Here is an 18,847-nt window from a genome sequence, read left to right as displayed (position 1 = left end):
CGTTTTTATGAAGAGGGGTTCATCAAAAGGGATACAGATCATATGTGTGATAGGATTATAATGCGATACAATGAATCGAGATCAGGTCAATTCCACTCAACTAGATGAAGAGCCACGAGATGCCAAGGAATCATTTGATTCGTAGAATCTAATAAAATCGATTAGAGAAACGACACCCCTTTCATTGCTATCGTCACAGTCTAGACGTGATGTGGCTGAAGACGACAGCCCTAATTTCGTCCTTAAGCATCAAGTATCCCCCCGCTGTCACTCCCATAAATTACTTCATCTCGATGACGCGTTGATCGTCGAAAACACCCTCTGAGTTTCGAATGGGTCACTCTATGGGGGTCACTGGCATCTTCCTTACAAGATTTTCTATGTGACTACACAATAATCTCCCGTCAATAAAACATGTCGCTTGGCAAAACCGTGTTATCATGGTCCAAAGTGTGATTACATCTCACCATACTATGGATAGAAAACACAACAATCCATGCGAAACAGACGGGAAGACTCGATTTTCAAAATTATCAGACACACGCGCGCGCGCGCGCACACATACAATTACAATCAATACAAGAAAATCCTTAGACAGTTGTAACAATACGAGGAGATTACAATAATGCCACTACATATCCTAAGTATACATTTTTAAAACCTATAATTAACTATGTGTAATTTAAAGCATATTGAAGCGGGGCATTAAAATTAAGGAGCGCTTTGCTTACGAGGAAACTCCATTAAGTACCACTTCGGTATAACTGGAAACAAGTGGCGATAATGCTCGAATTCCAAGAGTGTATCAATGCTCCGGAGGGGTAACGGCGCAAATGACAAAAGGGTTTGCTCCTTCAAGGAGTAAAGCCGTGTGATAATCATGGATGACGCTGGTCGAAACAATGCGCTCGGCATCCGTCGCCCCGGCACAGAGCACGAGTTTCGTCTACCGGCTGGGGGAAAGCGGGAGCGATGTCAGAGTACGGTGATGTATGGCTGAAGCGAGCTCGGGAAATACCATGTGCCCCGCCACCTAGCACACGGCAGCCCGTAAGGATTAGGGTGACGACCTACTATATTCTGCAACGCACCGTTTCGAGATGCAATTGGATTCCTTCGGCCGTCAACACCGTCCCTTTCACCCACCCTTAAATCCTTCAGCATCAGCTACCACTTTGACCGCGGAGTCATCGTTCCCATACTCGTGTAATAATGTTTCCATTGGAATCTCAACTGATTTGAGATTGTCGATGCATGTATGTGTGTGTGTGTGTGTGTGCGATAGTCCAATACAGAATTGTTACAAACAATAACTAAAATCAACAACTGCAATCCCTGATATCTAGGTCATACGGTGCAAATCGAAAGATTTTCAATTTCAATTTTAAACATGTGAATATATGGATGCATCTTATATGATACAGTAACAATTGTACTAAAATTTATGTAGATGCTTATACGTGTCACACATCATCTAGCGGATATATTTAAAATACATCTCGTGCAATGCCTGCGGAAGGAAAGCAAACACCAACAGACAGAAAAGTCTCCGAGTCCAGTATCATTCTGCGATAAGGTTGCTTACGCTTTTATCAACATGATTTGAAAGCATCCAATTACTTCACAGTGCACACGGTGTAGCGCTACAAGGAATGCATCAAAAGTAAATATTCGATTTTGCTGGGAACAGTAGTCTCGTAACACCAAGTAGCAATGACGAACCGACGTCCTGTGATTTATACTTACTTACTTTTAGTTTACTTATTATTTTATAATGAAGCAAAATCATATCGTGCTGTAGTTGTTATCCATGGAGTGCTCACTGGAAGCAGTAGTATGGACCTCATTACAAACAGAATCCAGGAGGTGGGACAAGCTACAAAGATTTTTATAAAATGCCTAGATCTATAATGCCACTATATTTATAATCATGACAACTCATCAACTTGACAAATTTTTTCATGAGACCAATTTTTCAATCATGCACCATGTTTAATAAATGTATGCATGCAATATTCGGCAAAAAAAAAGAATATATATACATATGTATAGGGTAATTCGTGTAGGTTATGTTTTCAGACAAAATATGTATATTCCATATATATAATTCAAATATAAAACATTTCTCGCATGTTTTAATGCTTATAAAATTCTTTTATATGACATAGTATCAGACGTTCAAAGAAACAGAAAGACATAGAAATAGAAAGAAAGCACTTCTTATTTTTTTTATAATTTTTACATAAATAGATTCTCAACACGCGTATTAAAATATTAGATGAAACAATTGGAAAATACACATAAAATATTTCATTTTGAGATATTCTAAAAACAAAAAAAAATATTTCATAAAGCGGAGTAAAACAATATGAATCGACCGATGTCGAAAAATATATAGCTAATTTTAAGGAAAAATATTGTACATTGCAGTTTTATCGAGACACATGAGGTATAAAGAACAAGAATATCAATTGACTTTTTTCATCATTTCAAATATTAAGTGCACAGTGGTGAGAGAATTAAAAATACCCGCCATTTTCTCCCATATGTTATTTTGTCCCGATTCTTTTTCTTTTCTTTAGACTTGGCGATCTAGGCATTTATATGAAAATCTCTGCAGAAGACAAAACAGTGACTAAACAAAGATCACTGTTAATATCTAAATGTAGCTTTAATACGTAAACGTAACTCATTAGATTTGTATATACCACAACCCTTTCGCATGAATCACTATGCATACTATAATATTCCTTTATGTCGATAGATACAATATTGTTACATTGTACTGTGTTATTTTCGAATAAAGATATTATGTATCGTGACCTCGCTTATCATTTTCTTAATGCGCACATTTTACGCAAGTTCCCTTATCAATAGCAATATCAATTGGATTACTTTACGCTAAATATTGACAGTTCGAAGCAAATGTCAAAGGTTGCTTCTTTTACTTGAGATATATATTTGCAGATGCATCCTGGAACTTTAGTCTACAATACCGCCAGATATGCGGGATGGAGTAGTCTGGAACCGATGTGGCAACAGATAGAGGAAATAGGCACCGACGTGATTTCCATAGGTGCTGCGTTTCCCGAAGGAATTAACCTAATAGGTTATAGCCAAGGTGGTTTATTAGCTAGAGCGATATTACAAAGGTTTCCTATGCACAATGTGAGAAATTTTATTTCTCTGAGCTCACCGCAAGCAGGACAATATGGAAGTATGTAAAATTATAACAATCTAAGTAGAAGAGAAAAGCAGGAAGTTCGTTCTAACAGTGAAATCTTGGTTCCAGCACGCTTTTTGCATTTATTTTTCCCCGATTTAGTCTGCGAAACTGCTTATGAACTCTTCTACTCGCACATCGGACAACACATTAGTGTCGGAAATTACTGGAATGATCCTCATCATCAAGTTAGTATGATCTATTTTTTACATATTTAAAAACATTACAATCTATTACAGTGTATTGAAATATACTTCCATTTCTTCCAGAAACTGTATTATAAGTATAGCAAGTTTTTACCATACGTGAATAACGAAGTCAACACTTTCAACAATTCTGATTACAAAACAGGCTTAACTAAGCTGAAACAAATGGTACTTATTGGGGGACCAGATGATGGAGTTATTACACCGTGGCAAAGTAGCCATTTTGGATATTACGATAGCAATGAAACAATAGTAGAAATGCACAACAGATCTATTTATAAAGATGACGCTATCGGGCTGAAAACATTAGATAAACAAGGAAGGTTAAAGATTATAATTGTACCGGGTATACCTCATTGTGATTGGCATAATAACATTTCCATAGTAGATCAGTTTTTACTGCCATATTTAGATTAAATTTAATGTGATATAAATAAGTGAGATTATTATTTTGTCAAATAGCAGTAATAGAAAATTCAAAAATTACTATAACTTACAATTTAAAATTTTTTATAACATTTAGAATAGAAATTAAATTGATATAAAAATAACAAACATGAAATATTACTGACACAAGACTGAAATTATATCTCATACATATCATATATACTATGTCAACTGCAGTTGATATGTAAAATGTATTGTAAAAGCGTTAATCTGTTTTATACTAATTACGTAGGTAATCGCGTATTCTCATTAGAATACATTAGAATATTTTAAGAAGTAGATTTTAAGTAGAATGATTTATTATAAGTCTACATATTTCTAATTGTATAATATTAGCAAAACACGCAATTTCATTTATTAATAAAATCCAACTTCTTTCTACTACAAAACTAAATCTATTCTCATGTTTTCGCTTTTGTTCCAATTAAATTCTTCGAAATATACGAAGAAATTATTTCTGGCACATTTTATTCGTATGTAAGTTACTTAACATTTATATTTGCAATTGTAGTATTTTATTAACAATATAGCTCGAAGCTTTTATCACATATGTTCAATGCAGCAATTACATATAATATTTCAAAACTTCTTGTTATGCGTAAAACGCGTAATCAAATCCAATGCCCATTTCGGTTGATCCGATGGTACCATGTGACCTGCACTTCGTACGAGGACCTCAGTTAAATTGTCAACACTTTTCGAATAGCCTGCTATTTTGTCTCCAACCATCCATACTTTCCTTGGCGCTTTCATGTATTTTTCTGCTCCGGACCATTGCATAGTGTACAGGTAATTCTCTGTGAGTGGATACGCCACAATGATATCTAATTGTCCATTATAAATCAGCACTCTATAATTTTGTAGCAGATCCGTTAAGAGGTCTGTTACAGATTGCATAACATCTCCAGTCAAATATTCTTCGACAATCTTGGTTTCGACGTGAAAAGTGCTATTACCTACGTGTATAGCACGCCTAACGTCACTTCTTTGAATCCATTCATACATCCAATTAGAGGCATTATCTTCTTTTATCGTTAAATAATTATAATAATAGTCCAAGCCAGTAAGATTGTGGAATAAAGATGGCGCGGCATTTATATCGCCGTTAAGAAGTGTATCAAAAATGTTAAAAGCTTCAACGTATTTCTTCTGTTTAATGAAATCCCGGCCCTTCTTTTCGTACATTTGGAATTGGGCTTTTCCATTTCGATCTATCAATCCAAGTTGATATAAATAATCGCTGTAAAGCAACTGGTTTTCTGGATCACATAATCCATTACCAATGGCTAGACCTTTCAAATTAATCTTTGTCTCTGCTTTGATATTGTAATTTTTTATGGCATAGGATGTTGCTGGTACATACTTCCCAGCGTATGATTCGCCAGTAACAAAGAAATTATTATCTTGTAATTCTGGAAACAACTGGAAAAATTGTACTAGAGCATTAAGAATATCTCTCCCTACTTGTGTTTCATTTGTGACATATCCCTTGTTGTTTTCAGTAAAACTAAAGCCAGTGCCAACTGGATTATCAATATAAATTAAATTATGTGCTATATTCCATGAATACATTCGCATTGTTAGAGTTTTGTTTGCAGTTACAATAAATGGCCCATTTTCCATGAAAAGACCAAACATAGAAGTTGCTCCTGGACCACCTTGCAGCCATAGTACTACTGGCGCAGTCTTTGGATTATGCTATAGCATACAAATAATTATTTTTCAGCAAACCTGACTATTTTTAAGTACAATAAAATAATATATCCTACATGTAATTACTTGAAAAATATTACAAAAATCTAGCAAAATAACTTTGTCTTCAGAAAATATTTCTTACAGATATATGTGTATATTTTAAAAATTTTTACGATAATCAGGTTGCTTAGTGATATACATGTACAAAAAACTTAAAATATTGCTTACCATAGCTGGGAAGAACCAGAAAAAAAGATTGGAATTGTATTCTTTGTTAACTGTCAAATAACCGGAATAGCTGCTGACGTCGCCCATTTCTTTGTGTTGAACAACTGCCTTTCCTCGTGCCTCCTCAATTTTCCCGCTTTCTATCAAAGGTGTAAGAAAAAGCGGTGTTCCGACATCCTCCTCGTTAGTTAGATGATATTCTTTACCTTGCGGATACACATTCAAGAATCTCTTCGTATTCCCGTAAGGTAGTACGAGGAGTAACACATTCAAAGTGAAAACAAGTACGTTGTTCATGTTGTTGGCCGCAAATATGATGCTGCTTTATTTAGAGATCAATAAGTACGCCTAATTATAATCACTAGTGGACAAATATCACTATTTTTATTGTTAATTATATCACACTGATACGAACGTTAGGTTAGGTTAGGTTAAGTTGTAACCACTAAGTGCATCCTCTGTAAAATCGAGCAGACTCAGCCGAAACGTCAAACGTTCATATGATTATACAACGCGATTCTTAATCCTGAACTTCCGCTTCCGTCTTGCTGTTCATTCGCGCGGATCTGACTATTTAATAAAATACATTTTGTCAAGTTACTATGATATAACATACGTACATTCAGAAACAACATACTTCACTAAAATACCTTATGGAAATCCCAAATAAGATAATCCTCTTAACTTTCGACATATGTATAAATATGTAACACAGTATAGTCAGGTTTGAATAGATACAATTAAAAATAGATAACGTATGATCAATGAATCGCATTCATGTCTAAAAAATCGATTACCTTTTCGATATTATTAAAATCGATTACTTTATATATCGAGTGCTTTTCTCATTTCGATATTACTATAAATTTCAATTTACTGAATTTTAAAATATTATCATTACTATTATTAATTTATTACATACCGAGTAAAATTAACGAGTGACGAAACTATTAAACACAAATCGCTAATATAGATGACGAATCCTCTTTGTCAATATTATCCTTTCATAGTAACATTTGAATGATAAAGATGACATCAAACACATACGATGATAAATACCAACGAATGCAATAAAATGGTCCTGTGACGAGGTTCGAACTTTTTCGAAGAAAATTACATAATTTGTAAAAACATTAATTTAAGTTCGACATAAGGATGATTCGAGTATACTGGTTATCAAAAAACTGAAGCCGAGAAGTCAAGATCGATCGATTCCAAAATGACTAGCCACCGGACATAAGCTGCAAAATTGCTTACTATGGTTGTGTTCCGATATTCACTGCCATCACTGAAATTCTATAGTATACGTAACACAAACCATGTACTTTCAGTACTGGCAGTGAACTTCGGAACACAGCCTATAAGACATTAATCCAGGTTCAAAATAAGATTAATCCGTGCAAACTGCAACGAGCTGTGATTACGCGTTTCGGAGATATAAGCCACGAAAGATGGAAAAGTGACAGACACCGAAATGAAATATTAAATAAAGAAATATGAATAATACGGTTTTAATCTAGACCCAAAATAAGAAAGATCCTCACAAATTACAACAAGCTGTGCCTATTAGTTACAGAGAAATTAAACCAAAAAGTTCAACGCCGATCGATGCGAAAAGAACGTGTCACCGGATATAAGCTGCAAAATTATTTGCCATAAGATATTAATATAGGTTCGAAATAAGATTGATTCATGCAAACCGCATCGATCTGTGATTACACGTTTCCGAGATATAAGCCACGAAAGATGGAAAAGTGATAGGTACCGAAATGAAATATTAAATATGGAAATATGCATAATAAGTTTTTAATCTAGACCCAAAATAAGAAAGATCCTCACAAATTACAACAAGGTGCGGGTATTCGTTTTCGAGAAATTAAAGCGAAAAGTTCAAGACCGACCGATGCGAAAATAACGTGTCACCGGATATAAGATACAAAATTATTTGCTGTAAGACGTTAATCTAGGTTCGAAATAAGATTGATCCGTGCAAACCGCATCGAGCTGAGATCACACTTTTCTAAAATATAAGCCACGAAAGATGGAAAAATGACAGATATGAAAATGAAATATTAAATATGGAAATATGCATAATAAGGTTTTAATCTAGACCCAAAATAAGAAAGATCCTGGCAAACCGCATCGAGCTGTGATTATACGTTTCGGATTTATAAGCCACGAAACATGGAAAAGTGACAGGCTCGAAAATGACCTGTGACGAATTTTTAATAATCAAAATATGTAGGTTTTAATTTAGATCCAAAATAAGAAAGATCCTCGTCAACTGCATAGAACTATGATTACGGTTTCGGAGTTGGAGGCCACAAAAGATGGAAAAGTGACAGGCGCGGAAATGACTTCTCAAGAAATATTAATAATCGAAATATGAATGGTACATTTTTAATTTAGACCCAAAATACGAAAGATCCTCGTGAACCGCAGCTATCTGTAACAGGTATAGTAAATTTTAAGTCTTAAGAAATTGGCCAACCATAGTCAATTATTCTTGTAAAAGTAGGTTGTGATTGGATAATTTCTTAATGCTTAATGTTTGCTATATCTGTTGGGCCGTCAAGGATAATAGGGTTGTCCGTCCGATTTTAATTTTAAATTTCGGAATGTTGCCGAATGGCCCAAAAAGAATATTTATCTTCCCAAAATTAATTCTCTTATCACGTGGAAAAGATCCAACGAGATGCCGAATTAAAAGCCTCGCATATTGCCGCAATTAGCGATGAACAATAAGCGAAATCTAATAAAACTTCTGAGTAATTATGCAATATAGGCACTTCAATGCACCTTCAATGACTTTGATCTTAAGATATATTGTCAAGGTCATCACTCCGAGTATTGTGCAAAAGATTTTAGGTGGTGCTCGTTGTGTGTTAAAAAGTTATTAACATAATAAGTTTCATGAATCGAGTGTAATTGTTTAATACTATGTACATTTAGGTACGATAAACTTTACACATATGTGAACAGAGAAGAGATTTAACAGCATAATTATTTAAGATACAAAACAAATTTTTGAAATACGATCTTTCGCCTTACTAAATTAATAAGTCTACAATATACTAAAATAGCAGATTCTGAAAAGATTAGCAAAGACCTACGTAAGGTTTGGCACAAATAAATTACTTAAATGCAAACCTTGTGTAGAAATCTTTGCTATTCTTTTCAGAATCTGTTATTTTTTAATATATCGTAGAATCATTAATTTAGTAAAGTGAAAGATTTAATTACCAAATCTTGTGTAGAGGTCTTTGCTAGTAATTTCGGAATCTATAATTTTAGTATACGACATACTTATCAAGTTATCAAATGGCAAGAGATTTAAGTGCCAAAATTTATATATTTATAAACGAACATATTGACAATTCGTTTTGATGGTTCTGAGTAACATTCAAAATGTTTAAATTGGCGGTCATTGTTTATTACAAACAATGAATACAAATTATGTTTATTTTGTTGAATTTCTTTAGTTGGTAACTTTTTAACAAACAACGAGCACTACCTAAAACCTTTTGCGCATTATTCAGGATGATGATCTTGACAACATATGTCAAGATCAAAGTCATTGAATGTGCATCCCCTATAATTACCGAGTTCTGTTTTAAAGAAGAAATGAAAGCTCTTTTTACTTAAAACAGATCTCTTCTTAGACATCGCTTATAGCATGTTGCTAGCCGTGTCCAGTGTGCAAGATTTTTTAGGAGGATTTCTAATAATACTGAGAATACCGCGGGTGTCATTCAATCCTTCTTATTTAACATTCAGTGAAAGATAAGATTTGGGCTGCATTCGGGGAGACACTATTTAGCACTATGAGCATGCTCTGTCTTTGTTACTTATTGCAAGTTGAACAAGGACAGAGCACGCTTTTAGCATTAAATAGCGTCTCCTCGAATGCAGCCTTGAATGTCAGCTACATCTGTTGCGAATTTAAAAACGCATCCAACATGCAAGGAGAGCATCCGAGTGATGTTTCAGAACGCATCCCTAGCAATATTTAATCTGCCGCTAACCAATTTAAATGTTTACTTTGCAAATTTAGTCGATTAATCGATTTTCTTTTTTAGAAAATAATTGATATCATTTGAATTTTTTTTTGTTATTCGATATTTTAAACATCGATGTATTTTCGAACATCGCCCATCCCTAATGCAATGTATCGTCGCCTAAACATGCCTAACCTATTGCGTCTAAGCGTGCATACATACATAGCACCCTCTATCGAGAGACATGTGACTCACGCAACGGAGATCGTTATCTTTGGAGTCCGTTCTAGGAATCGACTATTTCCTACATGCACAGGGTTAATTCTACGAAGTGATCTTTCCCTTGGCAAGTCGAAAGAACGCGATACCGTGATGAGAATTTTGAATTTTTATAATACGATGAATATAAAATAATGTTACCCCTTAATGATTTCTGAAGTTCCTGTTCGCAAAATATATCCAAAGGCACTTAACAATATTTTTTTTGCAGCACAAGTTAACCACAAAATTTCACTTTGCACAATTACAGGCCTTTATCACAACACTTAATCACTTTTCACTGAATTCACTTAATTCACACAACTCACTTTTCACTTAAATACTTTTTCACAAACTTTAACCACGTACAGAGCTTAACTTCCGACACTCCCGACGATATTTCACGTGCGAGATTTTCTTTCGAAAAACTGAAAACGTAAAGAGCAGCGATTTGAATTCCGAGCCGCTATTAAGCGACGACGCACGAAACTTCACTCGGCACTCCCGACGAACAATGACCACTTCCAGTAGATATTGAACGATATACACGCGTTAGAGATTGATATCTAACGATAATTCACAAATTTCGACTCAATCGGTGAATTGGAAACGCGAATCTCAGCAACACGATACCCGAAATGCCGTTACGCAGCGAACGGACAAAACTTTACTCGGCACTTTCACGACTCACTCCACAGCTACTGAACAATATTCTACTGTAACATACACGCGAATTTCACTTTCGGCACTCCCGGTAGCAATGATTGAGACGCGAGACTCAGCTAGGGCGAGCCAAAATCACAAGAATTATGGGCAATAATTTCCGTACGCAACATTATCCCGCACCCGCGCCATAACTGATCGTTTTTTGTTATGAGCAACGCTGCGATTGAAGTACTCGAGAAACTTGAATTGACCAATCACAGATTTATTTCTTTGTTTAATTGGCGCTACTTTTGAATTCGAAATACAAGAAATGTTTGGGACGGTTTCTATATTCAAGATTTTAGCGATATTTTTAAGACAAAAGCACAATTTTTCGATCTTGTGGGAAAGCCAAATTTTTAGAACACTTATTATGTGTTCGTATTCTCCTTTTAATTTCTCAACGCGATTATTTTTGCATCATTACCTGATCTAGTCCGGTCAGCATTTGAACCAAAACGTGACATGCACTGTCATCTGCACGAGATATATCGTACTGAGTTTGAGAGTAGCCAACGATAGGACAATATAATTCTGATCTACGCGCAGTGTCGCCAATAATGTTACTTATTGCATCATTATGCACCAGTTCAGAAAGTTCTTCGAAAAAGAACACAAATTCGATGTACATACATTAGAACCAGACCGTTTCATCGCCTCCCCGTAGAACATAGACTATCAGCTGAATAAGCTAACTGCGTGTGATATGCTGTAAGTTTCCGCGCTCAAATTCGTTGACAATCACGATAAGGTTAGCATAATACACTTTTATTAATATGATTTAATAATAAGATACCGTGTCGCGTTTTTCCGTTAATAATTTCTATATCTTATGTAAATCATATGAATTAGTCAAAAATGCATTATTAACATTTATGTATACTTTCATATTTACAGTTACCTTGATACATTCATTGTATATATCACAGGATAAATATATACGTACATCTACATACATATTTCCAACATGAATGATTCCTTTTTGGAGGATTTAGGATTAATACCAGAAGAATCAAAGAAAACGTATCAGCAAGCAGATTGCTATATAACTACCAGACATGCTACTTCATCTCCACTACTTAAGTTTTCTGAACAAGATGAGAGGGAAAATATTATGCGGTCACAGAAAACACGTCCTACTACAGCAGTTCCAAATATACCTGACATAAAGATCACAAGTAGTAGAGACTTTCCCATAAAAGACTGTAAGAAACAACCTGATCAAAATATGAAGAAACATTCTGTAAGAATGAAAGTACCAGAGAAAAATGAAAAGGCAGAAAGCAGGACAAAAAATTTGGATGTTAAAATAAAAATGGACAATAAGCAACATTACAGTATTAGCGGAGACACTAGAACGAAATTACAAGAAGCAAAAGAAGCGAAATTACAAGAGACAAATCATGCCAAACTATCTGAAAATAAAATTGTGAACAAAGAACGTAATCGACGCTCAGGATCACATAAAGAAACCACTCAATCCCTTGGTACTTCTACTAAAGAAAACAAACATTCCTCAGATTCTTCCAACAATCATTCCTCAGATGTTTCTAGTAAGAACAATAGTCGGCCTTCAGATTCTTCCAAAGAAAGTGGTCCTCAAGATTCAGCTAAGGAGAAAGAAAAAGTACTGCCAGCTAATTTGAAAAAATTTAGTTATAATATACAGGACCAAGATCCAGTTGTTCTACTTAGTGCTATTAAAGAATTGATCAGCACATATACCAAGCAGGAGAGCACAAAGATTCTGCGTACTATGCAGGAATTACATATAAACTCTCAAGCAACCTTGATAAAAAATCTCTTGAATCAAACAGATGATCTGATCAAAGAAATGCATCCCAGTAAGGATTCTACCAGAGTAAAAATGTTGATTGAGGAGAATGAGCGATTGCAGCAAGAATTAATTGCTTTGAAAACACAAAATGAGGATTTACAAAGTAAATTAGCAGAGATCGAATTCTTGAAGCAAGAAAATGCAGCTTTGAAATTGAAATGTAGCGAACTAAAAGAAACTTAATATGTACATGATAATGATCTTCCATAATTTAAGTATTAATGGATTATAGTATAGTAATGCGCAAGAGCTTTTATACATATTGATATTTAATATCATTCATGTCATCGTTGATAATTTATTCTTTTATACTAAAATGTGCCTGTACTAGTTAAGATACACACGTGCTATTTCAAACAAACACAAGTCTGTTAAATGTTCTAAAATATCTAATAAAAACATGTTTATTTATACATATACATATATATTTGCTTATAAAATTATATATTTTAGTCTCCATCATAGTCCACCCTACAGTTTTCTACTGTAATTTCATATCTATAATAATTCTGGTTATATATTATAAAATGTTTTTATTAGTCATATTTTTTTATACGTGTGTTAACATAATTAAGTAAAAACGTGTGTATATAGTAATTTTTCTTTTAATTTAATATCTTAAAATATATAAAATATTTAAATACTTTATTATCTTTTATTCGGCATTATTATACTAACATATACTTTTATTATACTATTATATACTTTACTAATATATAATCTTTAATAATTTTTATTTTAAAATAAATAAATTCATTATAAATTTAAAAGTATTCCCCGCAAGACAAAGTTTCTTTATTTTTATAAAACGTACTAACGTAATTGATCGATAAAATTTATAACGTACTGTAATGTACGTATTTACATAGGAAATCTAGAAGATATAAACTAAAACTATGTTATTTGTTTACGAAAAAATACAAAAGAGAAGTATTTTCTCGTTTTTTACCGTGTAGAGAATCGTGTAGAGTATTATTTGTATAAGTGTCCTAAGCATGTATATAATCTGCGATAACGTTATCATCGGTTTCATATATTTTGTGCAATATCGAGACATTTCGAAAATGGTCTTGATGAACAGCATGGAGGGAATTTCGCTGTAATAATATTTTTGTCTTATGCGCGCGGTACTGCACCGTGATATCTTTTGCACTGTTGAATAAGGCCGCTAAACACAGAGTCAGTGATTAGTAGTAGATCTCAATTCGCAGTTCGCGCTGTATTGCGGTCGATGGCCTCGTGTACGTTAAACTTCATACACGAGGTATTGCCGAAGAGTGATTCACTGTAATAACAACATGGTACAGCATGCACATTAAGTACAGAGGAATGTTACAATAAGACATCTCCGTAGATGATTTCGTAACGTAGTTCTTTTCTCGAGGTAAGCGATTAATTTATTAAGCGCAAGGTTAAGTCCAAACACATCATTTTTTTTCACTCACTGATCGATGCACGTTGTTTACTTCGTAACAGAATAGATAATTTTATAATAAAATGTTTTTTCCTGCATCAATTGCTCATCGAGATATATTTTATTATTATTTTCAGGTATGAAAATGATAATAATAAATGTGAATTGTGTCTTATCGGTGGATTAATTTCGTGTTCTCGCGCTTTGTTTTAAATATTTTTCTCTTTGTATTCGAGTCCTAGGCTTGCTTTTTTTACATACTTATATGTGACAATTCTAATAAGTAATTGAAAAGAACCTATCACTAACCTATCACTAACCATGTATATTAATGATGCAGAATAAAAAATAAGACGAAGATTCCAAAATATTATTTAGGATAGATTTTATAAGGTCTAAAACTTTAGAAAAAAATTTTTGTGTCATCCATTGTTATGTCTCTTGTGGCCACTTGTGACATCAAAAAGTAATTTCATGATAAAGATGATAATGATATATATATATATATGTATATCATTTGGATATTTTTTATACAGGATAGATGCATTTTGATAATGCAAACATGCCATTGAAGAATATAGTCGAATGGACACCTTCCGATGTAGTACAATGGCTTAAAGAAACTGGCTATGAGGAATATGCAAATCTATTCTTTAAACATGAAATTGATGGAAAAGTGCTTCTGATGTTGAAAGAAGAAGACTTGAAATCCCAAATTATGAACATAGACAAGATTGGTGCTATAAAAAAGATATATCTTGCAATCAAACAATTGCAAAGAGACAATGTTGCTGTTTTATTTGATTTAGGATATATGGATTTGTTTTCATCATCAAATTTTTACACCCATCATCAGAATAAACATGAGGTAAATATACAACATACAATATACCAAAAGAATTTTCATGTTGCAGTTCTAGTAGACACAATAAAGTATAACATCATATGTATTTGTAGTAATTTATAATAATATATTTGTAATAATTATCAGATGCCTAGTACCGGCACAAATAATGAAGCATCTATAGAACATGAATTTTATTCGGCTTCTGTATCGGAGGATGGGCATGCTTCTCATCTGCCTCCAGAAATCTGGAAGACTGTTATTAGTTTAGGATATTTGTTTATTGTCACATGGATAACCGCCTTTGTAATGGTCATCGTTCACGATAGAGTGCCTGATATGAAAAAGTATCCTCCATTGCCAGATATATTTTTGGACAATGTACCTCATATCCCTTGGGCATTCGATATATGCGAAGTTATCGGAACTCTACTTTTCGCGATATGGCTTGTTGTGCTTATATTTCATAAATATAGGTAAGAGAATAGATAAAACATCTATGATATTTTTTTATATGATTTTAAGAAAACAATATATGCAGTTTTGTTACTGGGAATTGTCTATTATATTGCTCAACAGATTCATTTTGTTACGGAGGTTCTTTGCACTGTCAGGTACAGTCTTCCTATTGAGATGTGTGACAATGCTCATTACTTCCTTATCAGTACCAGGTGCGCACTTACAATGCCAACCGCGGAAAGTTCCAGATGAAGATTGGACAGGGTGAGCTACCAACGACATTGTAATCTATCATTTATTTTTAAGTGTATGTATATATTTAATATATTGTTTTAGCTCCGCATATGTCGAATTGTACAATAAAATAGCAATGGCATATGTTATATGGCGGGGCGCTGGTATGTCTATTCAAGGTGTGAGAACCTGCGGGGATTACATGTTCAGTGGACATACAGTAGCTTTAACTATGCTTAATTTCTTCATCACAGAATGTAAGTAATAATGTTTTCTTTATTATTTCATTTGTAAAACTCCTGATTATACTTTAGTAATGTACAATGTGTTATGACATCAGGAATGACAAATTACGTATATATATGTGTGTGTGTGTGTGTGTGTGTATGTATATGATTAAAGTATCAATTTAATTATTTATTATCCTATTTATTACAGATACTCCGAGACATTTGTACTTTTTACATACTTTCACATGGATGCTCAATATGTTCGGTATCTTTTTCATCTTGGCAGCGCATGAACATTATTCTATTGACGTTTTTGTGGCGTTTTACATTACTTCACGATTGTTTCTTTATTATCATACATTGGCGAATAATCAAGCGCTGATGCAACGTGATTCAATTAGAACCAGAATTTGGTTTCCGTTGTTCAGTTTTTTCGAGGCATCCGTCGATGGCATTGTTCCTAACGAGTACGAATCGCCGTCTTTGATCATTTGTAACTTAGCAGGCACAGGAAAGAATGCTTGGAATTGTCTACGCTCATTAATTTGCTTCCGAAAAACGCGACGTAGTATGAACGGTAGCGTAAATAGCACAAAGAAAGAACATTAACTGGTATGTTCATTACGTTCTTTTTTTTACTTTTATATAAGACTTTTAAGAATGTTGACTGTCAGATCTGTTTATACGAAAAAATAATATATTAAAAACGAGATATAATTAATCCAAATATTTATTTTTATGTGATGGTGTAATCACAAAATATATGTATATATATACACACACAATGTATGTATTATGTATACATGTATATACATGTACATATTATATGTAATTTTACTTATAATATTTTTTCATATTATATAAAGATTGTATATATATGTATATATGTGTGTGTGTATGTGTACGTGTGTGTATATATATGTATATATATATGTATATATATTACAAGAAAAGTCGAAATAAGTTGAAGAGCTTAAAAATTTTTAATTAATAAATTAATGTTTAAAACTTCACATTTGTTATACGTTATTTTGTAATTTATATAATCCTCATTGTAAAATCCTTATTTTTTCAAAATATAGTTTTAATATTTCTCAGAAATCAATACATGTATATATGTACATATAAGCTCTTCAATTTATTATATGTTGTTAATGATAATATAAAAATAATATAATTTACTTGTTAAGAAATACTTCCAAAGACAAAGAATATGTAATATATTATATTTCGTTAATTGAAGATACATTTTCAAATATTATTAAAAATTTTTATATACTTATTTATTTCTTTTTCATTATCTTGTATTGATAATGAAAATAATGTCATTCTCTCCATGTGATGTGTGTATGTTGTGTGTGTGTGTGTGTGTGTGTGTATATATATATATATAGAAATATACATATATATTTCTTTATTCTTTTCCTTGTTAAAAAAAATATCTATAAAATGTAAATTTTTTTCTCAGAGAAAGAGAGAGAGAGAGAGAAAGAAAAAGAAAGAAAAAGCAAACCCTACAATAACGCAAAATTTCGTAAAGAATTTTGTAACGATATTGCTCGATTTATTATTAATTAAATTAACCAAATTAATGATATTTTGAAAGTACTGATTTATATATATCTTTACAAATCTATTTATGAATAATATCTCTTTTTTCTTTGCAATATTTTTTTGCAATATTTTGCAATATATATGTATACTCACAATAACTGGTAAAATATCTGATAAAATTACAAATTCAAAACATAAGTGGAAATGTATTGTGTGAGACAGATTTAAACATATTAATTGTTTTATATATATAAATATAAAAAAGATATATATATAAAACAATTATATATATATATATATATATATAATGGTAATGATAACTTTCTTAATGCAAATTTACTTGTAAAATATTTGTATATTATGGTTGTACGAGAATGTATGATTATATGGAAACTATATAAATAATGATAACTTTTTCACGTCTCTCATTCATATCTATTTTTTACTTCTGCAGTATATATGAAGCTTAATCCTGTTAGTGTTATCAAATATTGATTAGTGATAACTTGTCAATATGGTGCCTGATTGTTTTTATGTTAGAATTTATATAACTCTTTTATATATTCTAATACTTCTAAAATTGTGCAATGGTAACTCTCTTGCTAATATTGATTGGAAAAATGTATGAATATAGATGCAATTATAATCACAATTAAATTAAACTATTGATATCTAAAAACTTTGACCATCCAATTATGATTGATTTGCCGATTGTTACGGAAAAGCATATGTATGTATAATAAAAGGCATTCAGTATTTCAATAGGATATATTTTTGTTGATTATTATCGTTACACACAAATTCTTTCATTCATTCTTTGATTAAAAAGCAAAAATTAAATCATATACATATATTTTGTTCAATAATATGAAAACTGCTTTTAATTATCAAATTTATAAAACTTAAACATATAAATATATAAATATTAAATATATAACAAAACTTATATAATTCATATATAAAATAATAATATTGATATAATTTTTTCATATTTCCACACTTTTGGATGTTAATTTATAATAAATGTTTACAAAAATTATATATTATTATAAACAGAAATATTTCATGTAAAAAGATTGTTTTTTTCACAGAACTGAAATATATTTTCAGAACTTGAGAAAAAACATAGAGTTGAAACTTATTGGAAAAGAGAAGAAAAGAAAATTAGTATAAGTAGTATGTACAATAGTAGCCCTAAATAGAGAAGCAATCGGTGTGTATACCCCCTCCATAATTCTCATAATCAATATGTTGGGTCCGCAGCAGGCAGCTGATTGCTTGTAAACAAATGGCGTATTCCAGTAACATGGGTTTTAACCCACCCAGGGTCAATGACGTCACAAAGCTCTACTAGCCAATCATAAAGCTTATTCATGCACGTTCGACCCAAGAACTAGTGGTCTGTTCTTTTTAGCTGCACTGCTGAATTGGTGCAATAAGTTAAAATAAGATCACTATATTTTTTCTCACTCTAACCCAGAGAGGGACGTGCCAACACGGCATTTTCAGTGACAC

The 18,847-nt window shown here is 32.5% G+C and overlaps 4 protein-coding genes across 10 annotated transcripts; 3 read left to right on the top strand and 1 right to left on the bottom strand.

The window, feature by feature from the left end:
• Window positions 1-1,678: 1,678 nt before the first annotated feature.
• Window positions 1,679-3,931, top strand: Ppt2 (palmitoyl-protein thioesterase 2). 2 transcript variants are annotated; one of them, XM_025307603.1, is made up of 5 exons: window positions 1,795-1,866; window positions 2,431-2,510; window positions 2,968-3,217; window positions 3,293-3,411; window positions 3,493-3,931. In XM_025307603.1, exons 2-5 carry the CDS (start codon window positions 2,445-2,447, stop codon window positions 3,844-3,846), a joined length of 789 nt encoding a protein of 262 aa, XP_025163388.1. In that variant the 5' UTR covers window positions 1,795-1,866; window positions 2,431-2,444; the 3' UTR covers window positions 3,847-3,931. The 2 variants fall into 2 exon arrangements, with proteins under 2 accessions (XP_011143616.1, XP_025163388.1); XM_011145314.3 differs by lacking the exon at window positions 2,431-2,510 and having other exon boundaries at window positions 1,679-1,866; window positions 3,493-3,930.
• A 226-nt stretch (window positions 3,932-4,157) lies between these two features.
• On the bottom strand, window positions 4,158-6,552 carry LOC105185662 (venom serine carboxypeptidase). Of its 5 annotated transcripts, none has more exons than XM_011145318.3 (4): window positions 6,450-6,552; window positions 6,215-6,369; window positions 5,800-6,121; window positions 4,158-5,574 (listed from the first exon to the last, which is right to left on the bottom strand). In XM_011145318.3, exons 3-4 carry the CDS (start codon window positions 6,094-6,096, stop codon window positions 4,456-4,458), a joined length of 1,416 nt encoding a protein of 471 aa, XP_011143620.1. In that variant the 5' UTR covers window positions 6,097-6,121; window positions 6,215-6,369; window positions 6,450-6,552; the 3' UTR covers window positions 4,158-4,455. The 5 variants fall into 5 exon arrangements, with proteins under 5 accessions (XP_011143620.1, XP_011143619.1, XP_025163384.1 ...); XM_011145317.3 differs by having other exon boundaries at window positions 5,800-6,118; XM_025307599.1 differs by having other exon boundaries at window positions 6,437-6,539.
• Window positions 6,553-11,324: 4,772 nt separating this feature from the next.
• On the top strand, window positions 11,325-13,007 carry LOC105185663 (uncharacterized). 2 transcript variants are annotated; one of them, XM_025307838.1, is made up of 2 exons: window positions 11,325-11,471; window positions 11,658-13,007. In XM_025307838.1, exon 2 carries the CDS (start codon window positions 11,728-11,730, stop codon window positions 12,778-12,780), a length of 1,053 nt encoding a protein of 350 aa, XP_025163623.1. In that variant the 5' UTR covers window positions 11,325-11,471; window positions 11,658-11,727; the 3' UTR covers window positions 12,781-13,007. The 2 variants fall into 2 exon arrangements, with proteins under 2 accessions (XP_025163623.1, XP_011143621.1); XM_011145319.3 differs by having other exon boundaries at window positions 11,325-11,511; window positions 11,658-13,006.
• Window positions 13,008-13,582: 575 nt separating this feature from the next.
• On the top strand, window positions 13,583-16,488 carry SMSr (Sphingomyelin synthase related). The gene is made up of 6 exons (XM_011145320.3): window positions 13,583-13,981; window positions 14,548-14,879; window positions 15,003-15,331; window positions 15,435-15,578; window positions 15,651-15,805; window positions 15,987-16,488. Exons 2-6 carry the CDS (start codon window positions 14,553-14,555, stop codon window positions 16,385-16,387), a joined length of 1,356 nt encoding a protein of 451 aa, XP_011143622.1. The 5' UTR covers window positions 13,583-13,981; window positions 14,548-14,552; the 3' UTR covers window positions 16,388-16,488.
• Window positions 16,489-18,847: the final 2,359 nt, after the last annotated feature.

Source organism: Harpegnathos saltator, unplaced genomic scaffold (assembly GCF_003227715.2).
Source record: "Harpegnathos saltator strain DR-91 unplaced genomic scaffold, Hsal_v8.6 scaffold128, whole genome shotgun sequence".
Lineage (NCBI taxonomy): Eukaryota > Metazoa > Arthropoda > Insecta > Hymenoptera > Formicidae > Harpegnathos > Harpegnathos saltator.
Note: the sequence above shows the minus strand (reverse complement) of the source record. Positions and strands in the feature narration are given on the sequence as shown.